Consider the following 16,535-nt stretch of genomic DNA (forward strand, 5'->3'; position numbering starts at 1 on the left):
TACCTGTTTTGCCCTGTTTAAAACCTTTAAATAGGAATATCTAAGACATTACTGCCACCGTGATAACGGTTAAGGCAACTATCAAAGACACACAACAAAAGACTAATTTCAAAACATTTCAAACCAAGTCAACATTGAAAATCAAACAACGAAAGTAAAGTCAAACGAAGTAAAATAAAGTCAACCTACAACTTGGAAACATTGTAGGCCCTTATTAAAACAAAACCAAACTTCAAAACCCCTTTTCGTTAGTCACATATAATAAATAAAGTCATAAATAAATAAAGCAATAACACAATCATATACTTATAGAAACTAGCATGATTCGCTCTTCACTCATGCTCATTCATGAATATGATTCAAAACCTGAAAACCTTATCTCTACTTGTTTCCACTGCTCTCCATTAAAAATGGGTCATCATAGGGCCAAGATAAAGCCAAGGCCAACAAACACACAAAACATACAATCAGCAAAGCTGAGTACATAAGCGTATTAACACACTAACATACGATTTCCTATCAACACACAACTTACCTTGTTGCATATGTTTTTTAAGCATACAACATTCAATAAAAGTTCTCATTAGACACTACATAATTTATTTAATGTTGATTACGCATCGAACGGGTTTCCCACTCAACCTTCCCCAAATAAATTTGAGGTTACTGACACGGGAGCTAACCGTGCCAACATTAATAACCACTCGTAAGTGGCGGAATTCCTGTACATAATAATAATAATAAAAGGAATGTACAGCATCCTGTACTCCAGTAGAAGTTATGATCAAATATGAAGTCACATAACTCGATCCCCTCATATGTTCATACTCAAGGTGTATACGTTCCAAGAGTTTTGGGCGTAATCTCTTTCACTTTACGTTATTTACAAATTATTAAACTTGGTGGTGACTCTCAAACCATAATCATTCAATCAACAATAATTATTCAAACAATCAAATATACCAATTTAATTCTTGAATAATTAGTGGCCACATAATATTTAATGTTGAATCCTTTTTAATTCTACCTCGGTGCCGATGACACCTTAAATGCATAAAGCGCCACAAATCCTATCCCTCGGTGTTAAAAACACCTTAAGTGCATTAAGGCACCAACATACAATTTATTCCTCGTGTACATAGACACTTACATAGCTCTTTCCTCATGCTTATAGCATCAATAAAAATTATATGAACCATGATAAAATCCCTTTTTAATATTCCAAATCAAATTAAACATTTAGTTTAATTAAACATGCTCTCTAACATGCCATAAATAAATATGTGGTTCATAAATAATATTCCAAACTATCAATTTTCATTCAATAATCAAATAAATCATGCTTCATAATCCAATCACCAATAACATCCAAATCACAATTTCCAATCCAAATCTAGCATGATACTACTTGTAATCAATCAAACACATTTAGCATGCTATTATATTAACATAATTATGCTAAGTACGCGAACGTACGTACCTTGTATACGATCTTAGAATCACCACAACTAATAAAAATCACTCACTTCAAAGTCTCCTACAATTTAAAATTATAGAAGAGTATTAAAATCCACTTTACACAAATTTCCAACAATATATACTATTATAAAACCCTTCATAATTTAATTAAAATAAGCTGAAATTATATTTAAAACATCATACGTTAATTCCAATTTATGGGTAATTAAAATTCCTTAAGGAAGCTTGATTTTAAATGTTCTACTAAAAATTCCAGCGCTATATTTTAATTAAAATTTGCTGTAATTAAGCCTTAAAACACTTTAATCAAAGGTTTAAACCATTATACATCATAACCCTTCAATAATTTACAAATCAAGAACCTAGGGTTTTAAAAATTGGGGCTTTTTAAGTTAAAACATAATCTGAAAATTAATTAACATAATACTTATTATCAAACATCAAAATCAAATCCCAAAACTCATAATTAACAATTAGATTTAAGCATAGATTAGTTTTCAACATTAAAGATTTAATTTTTATTTAATATGTTCGAAAAAGGGGGAAAGAGAAAGCAGCGGCAGCCACCACGCCGGCTGCTAGTGCTGGTGGCTGCCTGTTGCTAACGCTGCTGGCGGCAGGCGGCCACCTGCTGTCGGTGGTCGGCGGTGGTGGTGAAGGGGGCAGCCGAAAAAAAAAAAGAAAAGGGGAAGGGGAAGGGGAAGGGGGAAAAGGAGAAAGAAAAAGAAAGAAAATAAGAAGAAAGGAGAGAGAAGTTTACCTTGGGTTTTCTCCACTCGGGGAAAAGTTGATTTGCCTCATAAGTGGGATATTTATACCCCTTCTCTACAAACCCTTTTTCCCTAACTTTCCTCTTTTAATTTTCCTAATCTCATCCCTAATAAAATTGTACTAAATTAAAACTTTCCTTAAATTAAACCCCAACTTAGTTAAATTAATTAATTAAATAAGGTTTCCTTTTTTAATTATTTACAAACTTATTTAAAATAAATAATTTAAATACTCTAATAAAACAATTCAATTTAATTAAATACTTATCAAAATACTTATTTTAATTAAAATGCGTATAAAAATACGAGGTATTACAATGACATTGGTTAAAAGTTAAGAGTTGGCTTGGCTTGTACAACCATTTTGTAATGGATCATATATATATATATATATATATATATATATATATATATATATATATATATATATATATATATGAATATATGAATGAAGCCACTTATGTTATATATCTCATTAGTGCATGTTCTTATTATGCTTTTGTTGTTATATAATTGTAATGTTATGCTTATATTCATCATGCCTTTAATAATAAGTTAAAATTTGTACACATTGGCAGACAATATGGATGTTTTAAAGCCATGTTTAGTTGTACACCATGGTGGAATTTGGGTGGAAGAAGAAGAAATGTACTACAGGGGTGGTAGGGTCAATGTGCTTGATGATATCCCTGACACAGTTGATAGACACTTTAGGTTACACTGACACTGTAAAGCTTCACTTCTTGGATCTTAGGAAAACCGTGAAAGATGGTATGAGGTTTCTAGCTTTTGACAGTTGCACCTTTGACCCATTTTCTGTCTTTGTTGCTTGAGTGCAGAGTGCTTCATGTGTATTCAGGACATGAATTGGGCATGGTTTCAAACTTTAATGTAGGAAATATTGGGCAAGGGGCTGGTGTAGGGTGTGGTCTAGGGTCTGGTCAAGGGTCTTTCATGTCTTTGTTGAATGGTGATGGTGTTGGTTGTTATGAACCTAGGATTAATAGAGATGCTGAATATGATTATGAGGTGAGGGGACTGATGAAGATGATGTGGAGTTTGTTAGTGTTAGGGACAAACTGACTCAGGAAAAGAAAAATGAATTGGACTATGAGAATGAGTTAGGTATGCTGAAAAGGGTTGCTGAATCTAAGAGAAAATGAGTGAATATGTTTGAGGATGATTGGGAAGTTGTTAGTGATGAAGATAGTCCTAGTGAAGATGATGATGAAGATGATCTTGGGTACCTCATTGCACTTATACAAGGGAAAAAGGCAAAGTACATAGGCCTAGTGAGAGCACAAAAACTGATTTTTATTTAGGTCAACCATTTGAGAATATTGTGATGTTTAGGAAAGCTTTGACTGATTATTGTGTTGGGAGTGGCAGGGACATAAAGTTCTATAGAAATAATCCTAAAAGGGTAGGAGCTAAGTGTAGGCAGCATGACAAAGGGTGCCCTTGGAAAATATGGACTTCATGGGAGTCATAAAAGAATTGTGACGGCTTAAGCATAACTGTGGCAGGGTAGCAAAAGCTACATTGATGAGCTCTACATGGATTTCTAGTAATTATGCAAATTGGTTTAGAGTTAACCCTTACAACAAGTTATAAGACATTAGGGAGTCTATTTGGCTTGAAAAAGGAATAAGGATAAGCAAGTTCATGGCTTATAAGGCAAGGAAGAAGGGTCAGGCTTTGATTGTTGGAGAGTACCACGAACAGTACTCTTTGCTTCCTAGGAATGCTGCTGAAATTTTAAGGAGTAATAGAGGAAATACTGTCAAGTTGCAGATGAGTGGTAATGTGTTTGAGAGACTTTATTTGTGTTTTAAGGCACTGAAAAGGGGGTTTAAAGCTGGTTGTAGGCCCTTTATCTCCCTTGATGGCTTCTTTCTGAAAGGACCTTTTGGGGGCCAACTGCTTGTTGCTGTAGGGAGAGATGGAAACAACAAGATGTTTCCTTTGACTTGGATGTTGTTGAAGTAGAGAGTACTGACACTTGGACATGGTTCCTGTCTCTTCTTGGTGATGATTTAGAGACAACAACAGGGGCTGGTTACACATTTATGTCTGACCAACAAAAGGGGTTGTTAGCAGCAGTATCTAGTGTATTCCCAGAGGCTGAACAAGGGTGTGTGCTATGCATGTATACTGCAATTTCAGAGGGGTTTTTGGAGGGGGCCTTGAATTCAGAAAGCAATTTTAGATAATAGCTAAAAGTAACACTGAAAATGAGTTTTTGAAAAACATTGTAAACTTGAGGGTCATATATGCTGATGCTGTTGAAGATTTGATGAACAGGAACTACAGGAAATGGTGTAGAGCCTTCTACACACCAATGTCATGTTGTGATAGTGTGGATAACAACATGAGTGAGGTTTTCAATGCCTACATTTTGAGTTCCAGGCATAAGCCAATCATTACAATGCTTGAGGATATAAGGGAGGGGTTGATGGAGAGACTACACAAAAAAAGAGATGAAATTGGCAACAAGAGTATATTGTTTTGCCTAGGATTCATCAGTGATTGGAAAAGGTGAAGATTTGGGCAAGGGGTTGGAATGATTTTTGGGATGGAGGATTCTGCTATAGGGTGAGGAAGGGTGCCACACAGGACAAATTTGTGGTTAACTTGCAGGCCAAAACTTACAGTTGCAATGCTTGACAACTAAGTGGTATTCCTTGTAAGCATGATGTGGTAGCTATTTGGAATAAAGCAGACCAGCCTGAAGACTATGTGAATGAGGTTTTCACCAAAGAGAAGTGCATGAAGGCATATGCTTTCCTTCTTGAGCCCTTGAATGGTCCTCAAGAATGGCCACAAACTGAAGTCATTGTGATCCCGCCAAAATTGAAAAAGGTTCAGGGGAGACCAAAGACAAAGAGGAAGTATCAGGCAGGGGAGACAACAACTACTGGAAAGCTGAGGAGGACAGGAAACCCTTAGACTTGCAGCTTATGTGGATTAAAGGGACATAAAAAAAGGGGATGCAAGAATGCTCAAAAAGAAAGAGAAGCACCTCAGCACACATCCACAACAGAAGAGCCTGAAAATGCATCTAACACTTCTGTCCCCATGCACATGAGGGGATATGGGGTGAATATCCTAATGGCTATCAGAGAGTTGCATTAGTAAGTAAATATAATTCTTAAAATTCCTGAAATGTATTTACATTACTTCTCAATTAACTTGGTTTTTTTTTCCTAAATAGGAGGTTCCAAACAATCCCAAGCCAACTCAACAGCAACCACACAGGGCATTTTACATAGATATTGAAGGAGAGAAGACTGTGTACTCATTCAGTCAAGATCAATACCCTATAGCAAGCCAACAACAAAGCCAAAACAACAACACCATTTCAAGTCAAGCATTGCAGGTATAAAAAACATTCAAATTATAAAATTTAGTCAATCATTAATATTATAATTCATACACTAATTGCATTAATTATTACAGGATTTAGCTAGGAAGAAGAGAAACAGCAGGAAGTAGATACACCATGTACAAACTAAGACTTATTTTAGGCTACACTAGATCAGTTCTTCATTGCATATCAAATTCCTAGCACATGAAGCACAATAACAACCTTCCACAAGTCACAATTAATGCCCAAATTCATCCTAGCAGCTCTTTTTACTTTAAGCATAACATAATCACTTTCAATCTTCCTAGCATACTTGTTTACTTGCTTCAATTCCTTCCTCATAGACATAACTTCATTCTTTAGTTCCTGCTTCTCTTGCATAAGCCCCAATATCACTTCAGTCTGCCATGCATTGGGGTCCCACTTAAAAAATTTGCAGCTCCTCTTATCAGTTTTTGCATCATAGTCAGGGCAAGCAAGAAACCTTCTGCCAGGGTTATCTCTTGTCCATGCCCTACTCTTAGACACCAACAAACCACAGTGACATCTACTCCTAGAGTTGCTTAGCCTTGACATGTTACAAATTCTTTAAAAAAAAAAAAGTAAATTTGCCTATAATTTTTGTCAATGCTTCTTCTGATTTTTTTTTTTTTCTGCAAGGTATCTCAGTAGAAAAAGATGGCTATGGAGAGCAATATAAATGGAAGTCATTTATTTTTTGAGTAGTAACGGCTATATTTTAACCGCTCAAAACATTGAACAATTGCAAACATTAGTACCTTCTGACTTAATGTCAGAAATTTAATTTCCTTTTTTTTTGGCAACCTGTTGTAGAAGGTTATTTTTCTGTTGAGTACTCTACATGCAACTTCTAAAACTTTAGTAACTTAACTGCAACTTTTGGCAAACGTTAGTACCTTCAATTTGTAATTACTCCATGTTTGAACTCCCCCCCCCCACCCTACCCTACCCAACCCAACCCAACCCAACCCAACCCAAATGATAGGTAACTAGTGTGCGGCCCGAGCATTGCACCGGGTTACCACTTTGATCAAATTGTTTATTTATGAAATATATTATCATCCCTTATGTATGTTATGCAAAAATGTTAAACATAATGTTACTAATTAACAAAGAGTATATAAAGCAATTTTTAATACTCTATTGTTTGAGAAATGTTGATTTTATTTCTCTTAATTTTTTTCAAACTGCTTATCTCGTTTTCTTTTTAATTGGTGTGTGTTGTTTATAGTTATATTTATTTGTATAGATGACATGAATTATTATTAGCTAAGATGGTAACGAGTTAAATCTTGTATCCTCATGGTCTGGTGTTCGAAACCCATCAAATGTTTTTTAATATTAATCTATCCGTAATAGTTGCAATAATTTGTTAATTGGTAATGAGTAATGACATGTCATTAAGTGATGATGTGACACAATGCTATAGAGGGGAACAACGTGACACATAAACGATTTTAAGAATGCTTTTTAATATAAAAGCATGAAAAATTAGCAAATTGCAGCCATTTAAAGTTCTTATTTTGCAAATTGCAGCCATTTAAATTTTTTTTTGCAAATTGCAGCCCAAAACTTCGTATAAATTGTAAATTGCAGCCCAATTCAATTTTTTCATCGGTTTACATGTTGAAAAATCTTCAGTTAAGGTTTTAGGGATCATTTTAGCCCTTAGGGGCCCGAATTGAGCTCGGAATTAGCAAAAAAATAACGTAAGTGTCTTATATTTACAGTTTCCCACAAATCGATACATTTTTGTTACGCAAAACGAGATACTTACGTTTTTTTTGCTAATTCCGAGCTCAATTCAGGTCCCTAAGGTCTAAAATGACCCCTAAAACCTTAACCGAAGATTTTTCAACATGTAAACCGATGAAAAAATTGAATCGGGCTGCAATTTACAATTTATACGAATTTTTGGGCTGCAATTTGCAAAAAAAAAATTTAAGTGGCTGCAATTTGCAAAATACGAACTTTAAATGGCTGCAATTTACAAATTTTCCTAAAAGTATAGATTTCAAAAAAAAAAAAAAACGTAGAAATTATACCGTCATTTCAATGCAAATATTTATTCATCACCAAAGTGTTGGAAATACGAAAGCAAAACACAAGGATAAAAGCGTAGGAAATTAAAACTGCATTATCATTCAATTAGAAACTAACAAAGGTGCCTATTATATAGGCTTACAATAGGAAGGAATTCACTAAAAAATAAGAAATTAAAAAACATGCAATCTTACGTGGGATGAACGTGCCTATCATGCATGGAGTAGTTGTCGATACTGCTCCATGATTATAGCCCATTATTAGTCAACTTAACCCCCTAATTTTACTAAGTAACAATAGTAAAAACAAAATAGACTAACTTTGAAGCACTAATTTTAACACAAAGGTAAATTTCTCAACACAAAAGTAAAATCTAAGGTAGTAAAAGAGACACATAAAACCAATATATATGATGATGCAATAGGATGAATAAGAACTTTGGCAACTTTTTCTTGCGTAAACGTGCTAGTAGTATAGCCATCTTCAGCGTTGTGATACATGTCATATAATGTCCTTGATAAGTTGATGACTCGCAAAAGCAAAGGCTTTGGCACGATTTTTGGCTCAAGTATTTCATCGTTAGTGTCCTTCCATGCTTCCTCAATGTGTGCTTGAAGCCCCCTCGTAGCTTCTTCGATGGAGGTTCCAAATTGATCCATGTAGCAATCTATTGCAGACGAAACATGGTTTCTTTTCTTCTCGAACTAAAAAAAAACACCAATAAAAATAATGAATAATATTGAAATTGAGTAACCGCTATGATCGTTGAAAAATAAATTTGTAATAAGTTATGGACATGGTAAGGTTGTGAATGTTGTTTTTTAGAGCATCAAAGAAAATATTTATAAAAGTAAATTTGCAGCATATACCAAAAGATGATATTTTTTAATATAATAATATATATAAATAGAGTTGTGATCCAATGAAAAGGATATTAAAATGAGAAGACATCCTAAGTCCTAACCCTTCAAAAATATAGAATAGTGTAAAAAAAAAATCTAACAGACCATGCAAAAGCTGGAAACAAGCCTAATTTTAATTAGACCAAAAAAAACTGAAAAGCCCGATATCATCTACTGCTAGCTTCATCAATGTACAACTCTTTTTATTGCTTCATTTTTCAACACACCTCCATAACTTTTGTATTTCTCACACCTCAAATCTCCCACTTCTTTTCAAAGCTAAGTTTAAATTTGTATATAACTTTTGGAATTAATCAAGAACCTTAATTTTATAATCGCTAAATTTCTAGCTTTACTCGTGTTTCTTATTCGAATCTGGAGAAATTTCTCAAGCGAATGCCGTCAATAGAGCCACAACAAGGAGGTATATATAGAGTAACAACTAAAAAGCAAGTATTATTCCAATATATATTTTTGTGAGTAGTTGTATCATTTTCCTAAATAACTTGTAACTAGATGAATTCAAAATTAGTATTCTTGTTGCTAAATTTTGCATATTTATTTCAAAAGGATGCACATTTAGCTTAATACGTGCAACAACAGAGGATGAGGGAGAGAATCGAAGGGTCTTAAAGCTGATGAGTAAATGGAGAAATATTATGCATAGTTTGAAGTAAATTTATGCACAAGCACAGTTAGCTTACTCATTAATATATATATATATATATGTATGTATATAGAAAAATGTGTCATACCAAACTAGAGTCTTTTATAGGTCGGTACATACCTCATGGCTAGCAATGTCATTCAAGAGCCTGGCGAGTATGCATGAAGCTTTTTGAGCCTTTGTTGTTCGGTCGACCGATTCAAAGGCATCCTTAGTTGCTAACTCCCCCATGCCGATAAAAGAGGCAGTTATTACGTACAAATAGCCGGAGCTTCCAATGGCATTTTTCATGTATTCGTCAAATGTAGGAACAACATTTTCATGACGCCACATAGCTTCATGCAAGTAAGCTTGACATGTAACGTTCATCTATAACATAGATTTAGTTAAATAATTTCTCAAGCAAAACAAATCTATGTATTGTAGATAAAGCTTTAGTATGTACTTGTTGTTGGAGAAGATAAACACCAAATGATCGTTGCTCCAAAGCTAAATTTTGCTCAATTTCTTGAAAAGTGTCTAAGATAACTTGATACATTTCTCTCAAGTAGCTCGGAAATTGGTCGATGCAACTTTTGTCCCACCTAATATTTCATGAAGTCAAAATTCTAATTAGCTAGGTTAAAAAAAAAATATTTAGATTCATGTATATATTCATGTTAACGAACCTTTGAATTGCTTTTGTGAAGGATTTTAACTCTTCGATAGTTCCATAAGCGTCGTAGATGTCATCTACAATAGATAAAATTTTGCACAATTTGTTTAACAACATCCTCGCATACGAGTACTTAGGTTCATAGTACACGCCCAAAATCCAGAAGTAAACCTCTACCAATCGATGTCGTACAAAAGGTAATTTTTTTTCCATATCTACGCTTCTCCACCACCTGTATGTATTGTTAAGTAGAATAAACCGTATTTAAAAAAGTAGCTAGATTTCTGAATAATTGTATCCAAATATATTAAGGTACCTATCATGTTTACCTGGTAAGATCTCTAAGTTCCGTGTTGTGCAATATTTGAAGCAAGTTAAAATCTAACTTTGCAAATTTAAGCAAAGTTTCATTGTTGCAAAGCTTTGACTCATAAAATGAGATTTGATGCCGTGATTCTAGTCTTATACTACGTCGTTGGAGGGGTAGTTTCAAGGCATGGGCTACTTGTTCGGCCATGGGAGAGCTTAATTGTGTAGCAAAGGAGGTTAGATGAGTAGTAGCAAATGCACGAGCTTCGTCGAGTGTTTTCTCTCCATGTACTCCTAGATATGATGCTTCATACAAGTTCAATAAGCCTTGCACATCACTTGCTAGAAAATCCTTAAAGCCTTTGTCCTCACATTTGAAGTTTTCAAATACATCTTGTTTAGTAAATAAAAAAAAAAATTAATAATCTTCAAATGTTAATAAATTAAACACATAAAAAAAAAAAAAAAAAAAAAAAAAAAAAAAAAAAAACTATGCAAGTACAATGTAATTGTGAATTTGTGATGAAGATGGTGTCATACCACATGAAACAAAGAATCCATGTTGTCGTAAAAGACGAAAGCGTAATGAAACATAGTGAAGATCATCCTCATAGCAACTATCAACATAAAACTTGTTATAGAATTTTTGAAAGATGTCTTCAATTTCATCTTCAAAGTGATATGCTACTCCAAGTCGATGTACGTCATCTAGAAATGCTAGCCTTTCTTTTGGGTCCTTGTCATTGACCAAAAGTTCTTGACGCACTAGCTCTTTAAACACTACAGCAGCTTGCTCCATTTGTCCTTGGATAACCTAAGCCAATAGTCAAAGAAGAAAAGTGATAGAGTATAAAACATATTTTGGTTGAGTTGGTCCACTAACATGGTATCGGAGCCAGCGTGACATAAAGGTCACGGGTTCGAATCTCATCCACCCCCTACTTTCAGGTGGAATATTAAGCGCTGGGTATGAGGAGGGTCCATGCTGCATCCACACTTCTAGCCCAAACGGGCTCTCGTGTGAGGGGGCGTGATAGAGTATAAAACATATTCCTGGGCCTCAACCATCAGTTTAAGCTTTTGGTTGAGTTGGTCCACTAACAAAAAGGTTGAACATATTCTACTTATGGACGATTTTTCTAGACAGTATCCTTTCACCTTTAAAGGTTATGTTCAATTTAACTTATTTAAGTTGATACGAAACATTTGCTTATTTTTAAAGAAACAATCAGGTTAGAACTAACAAAACTACATTAGATCGAATTTTATATGAAATTTTATAATTGAAAAGTTTTTAGTAATCTATAATCTTACAATTCTATATTCAATTAAAGTCAAAAATCGGTTAAATCTTAGAATCTTATTAAATCAAATCAGGTGAACTGAACATATATCCACAAAGACAAAAGACTACCCAAAAAAAAAAAAAGTATGTTACGAGCAATAATTATGTTACGTTCCGAGAAAATGTAAATATACCGTATCCGGAGGAGTATAGTTGAAGAAGCGATCGCCCCAAAGGTCTGGATGATAATTTGCACGAGGACGAACAACATTTGTTTCCTCAATCGAGCACTGCATATTTACTCAATTACAATTTATCTATATAGAAATCTGAAGTTTTTATGATAAATAGAGTGTTTTTTGGTTTTATGAAGAATTATTGAAGTCAAACAAAGTTAATTTATAAGGAAACAAATTTGTCTTTCATCTATGGATAGCAACGGTCAGACTCGGAGCGGAATATGCTAAATCCGACTCCGACCCTACAAGAAGTCGGAGGCTAAATAAGACTCCGACTTTAATATCCGACCTCCGGTTCCGACTCCGATCTGACCCGACTCCGAGTTTTTTTCGGTATTTAATATACTTTGAGAAATTGGGCTATTTAGGCCTTTACAACCCACTGCACACCCAATGCCACCATCACCCACACCAAAATCCACGATCTATCGGAGTCGGAGTTGAATTATCCGTCAAAGTCTGACATTTATCGGGGTCGGATTTTTTTCTCGAATTTTTTGTAGGATCCGACTCCAACCCTCCTCCGACTCAGAGTCGGATTATTTTAACGGAGTCGAACTCAGATTACTTTTTTCTCGGACTCGGAGTGGAGTTTTTATCTCGGATTAGAGCGGAGTAGGGTCGGATTCAGCCAGGATTGTCATCCCTACTTTCATCTGTTTTTTATTGATCTTTTCATTTGGAATCTTTAGGTTTTAAAAATGAGAGGAAATCTTCTAAATTCCACTCTATATATAAGATCAAACATAGTCATATATAGAGCTGTCAAAAGCTGACCCGACCCGAAATATCAACCTTAACCCGACCTATTAACCGACCTGTCTGAACCCGAATAAAATGGTGACCCTAACCCGACCTGAAACCAACCCTAGACCCGAGTTGACCCGAGTATTTGAGACCCGAACCTGAACATTAACCGACCTAGAGACGACCCGACCCGAATGTAACCCGTAAATTATTGACTTGAACCGAACCCGACCTGAACCGAAATTGACCCAAACCCGTTTTAACCCGTCAAAACCCGAAATCAACCCAACCTGTTCCTAACCCCACCCGAATTCAACCCAACCTGTTCCTAACCCGACCTGAATTTAACCCGACTTGAATTTCAACTCGACCTGTAACAAACCCGACCCGAATTAACCCGACTTGTTATTGACCCGACCCAAATTCAACCCGACTTGTTATTGAATCAATATGTATAGGTCGTTATCTCATGTTGGTATTGTAACGGAAATTGAATCCTGATTCTATTCCTTCAATATTTTACTTTGAATTTTAAGAGGTTAGTTTCACAACATGTTTTTAGGGACGAATTTCAGGGACGAAACATGTTTTTCGCAAATTATTGACTTAAATCGAACCCGACTCGAACCCGAGAATGACCCGACTTGATTATAACCTGCAAATTATTGACTTGAACCGAACTCGACTTGAACTCGAGAATGACCCGACCTGATTATAACCCGCAAATAATTGACTTGAACCGAACCGGACTCAAACCCGAGAACAACCCTAACTCGTTTAAACTAGTAAAGACCCAAATTTAACCCGACCTATTCTTCACCCGACTCGAATGTAACCCGACCTTTTACTAACCCGACCTAAACCCGACCCAAACCCGATAAGATGTATGACCCGACGTGACCCGACTCAAGCATGACCCAACCCGAACCCGACCCTCATATGTTATGACATTAACCCTTATTAACCCGACTCACACTAACCCGACTCAAACCCGACCCGTTTACCCGAATTGACAGCTCTAGTCATATATAGTCTAGTTTGATTAAACTAAAAAGGTATATTATTAATATTTAATGTTTATAATTTATTGCTAAGGTGATATTAAAGATTTTCAACCATTTAAAAAAAAAATTAAAGATTTTCAATGATTAACATATACAAGAAAAATGATTATGAATTGATGGGTGTTATTAAAAATTTAAGAATTTAGGTGTGTACAACAATTTATATGCATAGTTGTCATCATCTTCTTTTTATAAATTGTACTTTGTTTAGGAATTTTTCTTTTAAACATACTTAAGATATTTGTTACTTTGTACCTATTTTTTTATTTAAATTAAAAATAAATCAAATTAAACAAAAAATATTCGGATTAGATTAGACCGGAAATTTTATTTTAATTTATATATACTTATTGCTAAATGTCTATTATTGCGTATTAAAAATTATATGAAATTTATATGTATATTTGGAAAGTACACGATGAGACAAATTTAAAAAGATTGAATTTGACAATGGATTTTTTTTTTTCGACCCGACCCGTTCATCTGGGTCTTGAACAAAGTTTTTTACAACATTTTGTTTTGAAGGCGAGGGTCATGTGAAGGTCAACGTCGGAAAATAAAAGTCAAATGTGAGATTCCGGTGAGAGGTAGTCAATTATAACATTTTATACTTTATAAGGAAGTTAATTACAATATTTTGTTTCTAGGGTAGTTTTTCGTAAAATTTAGAGTTTAATGAGTAATTTTCACCAAAAAATCCTATCATTTATTTACTATGGTTTATTAATAACTTTAAACATGTTCTAAATATTTATGTCGGCAGGTGATAAATTCTGAGCCAATTGATAAAATATCTAAGTTGATGAGACAGACATGCATTTTGCAATGTACTCAGGGGGCCGCTGGACGTGGGCTGAAAGCAGCTATATGGACAACTTTTGTGAGGATGGTACAAAAGTGGGAGAGATGGTTCTTTCACTAATTTATTATTTAGTACGGACTACGGAGTGATTTCTAATTCAATCATAATTCAATCAAAATACGAGTATAAACTATGAAAATAGTATAGTGCACCCGAAAAGAACATTAGACATATTTTAAAAAGTATGGGCCAAAAAAAAGAATATTCTAGTGTTTGAAAAAGAACATACCTATGTTTGACAAAAGAATATGTTTGTGTTTGACAAGAACATGACATTACAAAATATAGTCTTTACAAAAAAAACATGTTATTTTCATGGTTACTCGGGCGGTTGAACGTGTTTGAAAAAGAACATTATATTTGACAAAAAAGAACATGCTTGTGTTTGACAAAGATAGAGATGATCATTGGGTGGGTCGGGCCAAGATTACAAAATCAGCTCACTTATCGGGTCGGGCCAAGTTTTGGGTTGAAATTTTTGTGCCCAAACCCGCCCAAAATGGTCCGGCCATGCAGGCTTTTCGGGTCGAGTAAAAAATAATCAACCATAATGCTTAAAAACGCATTCCAAAACCGGCTCAAAAAATTAAATTACGGGCCGGGTCCGACCCAATTTTGGGGGCGAAAAAATTCTTCCCAAAACCCGTCCAAAATCAGGCCGGGCCGGTCTAACTTTGATCATCTCTAGTACCCAAAGAACATAAAAGTCTTTACAAAAAGAATAAAATAATACATTAAAGAACATGTTCTTTTTCCGGGTTACTCAGGTGATATTTTTTATGTACATATATTAAAGAACATATTGTATAATGTTAAGAACATAAACTCAAAGAAAATAATAATCAAACTAAAAGAACATATTATGCTTGCATTCTTTATAAATATCTATAATGTTTTTTTTCGCCCATGTTCTTTTAAATATAGCTAATGTTCTTTCCGGGTGCACCAACCACAGATTAATATTAACTTAGGGAATTGATTAATCAAGTCATTTAAGCGTGTGTGTACATCATTCATTTGCTAATGAACCAACATAATGTGTTTGTGATAGAGTCTATAAATTGATCATAGAATTCAACCATCAACTTTAACTTTTGGTTGAATTAGTCATTTAATATGATATCAAGCTAAGAGACAACACGAAATAAAGGTCACATGTTCAATTTCATCTACCCCCACTTTTAAGTTGAATATTTTGTGTTGGAAATTTTTTCTGTGGAGGCGGATGCACCATGCACCATGCTTGGTCATTCGGTTTTCTTTAAAAAAAAAAGGTGGAATGAACATATAATTGTTTTGTAAAGAACATATAGCTATTTAATACAGAACATCCAGCTTTATATGTTTTTTTTTTGTAAATCTAAAGAACATTTGTAATATTAGTAAAGAACGTGATAATATTAAGAACATATAACTATTTTATAAAGAACATCCAGTTTAGGAATGCTAGAGACCTCCTCTGACCAGGTGTCTTTGGCCTATTTAATTTAACGAGTCTCTTAGGCTTTTTTTTTTGTAGTAGTATGTGCCCTGCTGCACCAAAAAGTTAATGTATTTTTATTATGTATATGTAAATATTACTTCATATTTTTCTTTCACTCGTGGAGGATAAAAATTTGAAATTATCTTGTCTCATCACCTGTTAAATTTTATCAGATGACTAATCAACATCATCACCACACAAATATTGCATCTTCCACATAAAAAAATTTACACATCTAAAAAGCCATTGCTTAGAATAGTTTTTTTTTTTTTTTTTTTTGTCAAAAATTGTAACCTTTGCTATAGATTACCTTAGAAGGATGCTTAAGCTTGCCCTTAATTGTTTAATTATTTCACAAAAAAATAAACCCCAAACCAAATGTTATATAAACAATAATACAGTACTACATTATTCATTTTTAAAGAATTATGCAATTAGCAATGATAATCATATACTGTATTTGCTACTCATAATTGTTATCTATAATTTATTTATTTTCACTTTAACATAACTTAAGGAGTATATAGAATTATGAACTATATTATACAATAGTTTTTTTTTTAATTATTATTATTTAATATGGAATTATATTTTATAGCTTCTTTTTTTAAAAAAATAAGGTTATACTGTTGTAGGGAATAA

The 16,535-nt window shown here is 34.1% G+C and overlaps 2 protein-coding genes across 2 annotated transcripts; both read right to left on the minus strand.

The window, feature by feature from the left end:
- Window positions 1-5,805: 5,805 nt before the first annotated feature.
- On the minus strand, window positions 5,806-6,192 carry LOC110691356. Its single transcript, XM_021868274.1, has one exon. It carries the CDS (start codon window positions 6,190-6,192, stop codon window positions 5,806-5,808), a length of 387 nt encoding a protein of 128 aa, XP_021723966.1.
- Window positions 6,193-7,684: 1,492 nt separating this feature from the next.
- Window positions 7,685-11,884, minus strand: LOC110691439 ((-)-germacrene D synthase-like). The gene is made up of 7 exons (XM_021868367.1): window positions 11,693-11,884; window positions 10,754-11,027; window positions 10,234-10,606; window positions 9,918-10,136; window positions 9,695-9,833; window positions 9,370-9,618; window positions 7,685-8,384 (listed from the first exon to the last, which is right to left on the minus strand). Exons 1-7 carry the CDS (start codon window positions 11,792-11,794, stop codon window positions 8,016-8,018), a joined length of 1,725 nt encoding a protein of 574 aa, XP_021724059.1. The 5' UTR covers window positions 11,795-11,884; the 3' UTR covers window positions 7,685-8,015.
- Between the last annotated feature and the right edge of the window lie 4,651 nt (window positions 11,885-16,535).

Source organism: Chenopodium quinoa, unplaced genomic scaffold, assembly GCF_001683475.1.
Source record: "Chenopodium quinoa cultivar QQ74 unplaced genomic scaffold, ASM168347v1, whole genome shotgun sequence".
NCBI lineage: Eukaryota > Viridiplantae > Streptophyta > Magnoliopsida > Caryophyllales > Amaranthaceae > Chenopodium > Chenopodium quinoa.

Bases quoted from the DNA above. Each gene is read 5' to 3' on its own strand.
- LOC110691356 (XM_021868274.1), bottom strand. From the start codon at position 6,192: ATGTCAAGGCTAAGCAACTCTAGGAGTAGATGTCACTGTGGTTTGTTG.
- LOC110691439 (XM_021868367.1), bottom strand. From the start codon at position 11,794: ATGCAGTGCTCGATTGAGGAAACAAATGTTGTTCGTCCTCGTGCAAAT. The intron at 10,137-10,233 runs GTAAACATGATA...CAATACATACAG, and splicing joins GAACTTAGAGATCTTACCAG to GTGGTGGAGAAGCGTAGATA. The intron at 9,619-9,694 runs GTACATACTAAA...TCTATGTTATAG, and splicing joins TTTATCTTCTCCAACAACAA to ATGAACGTTACATGTCAAGC.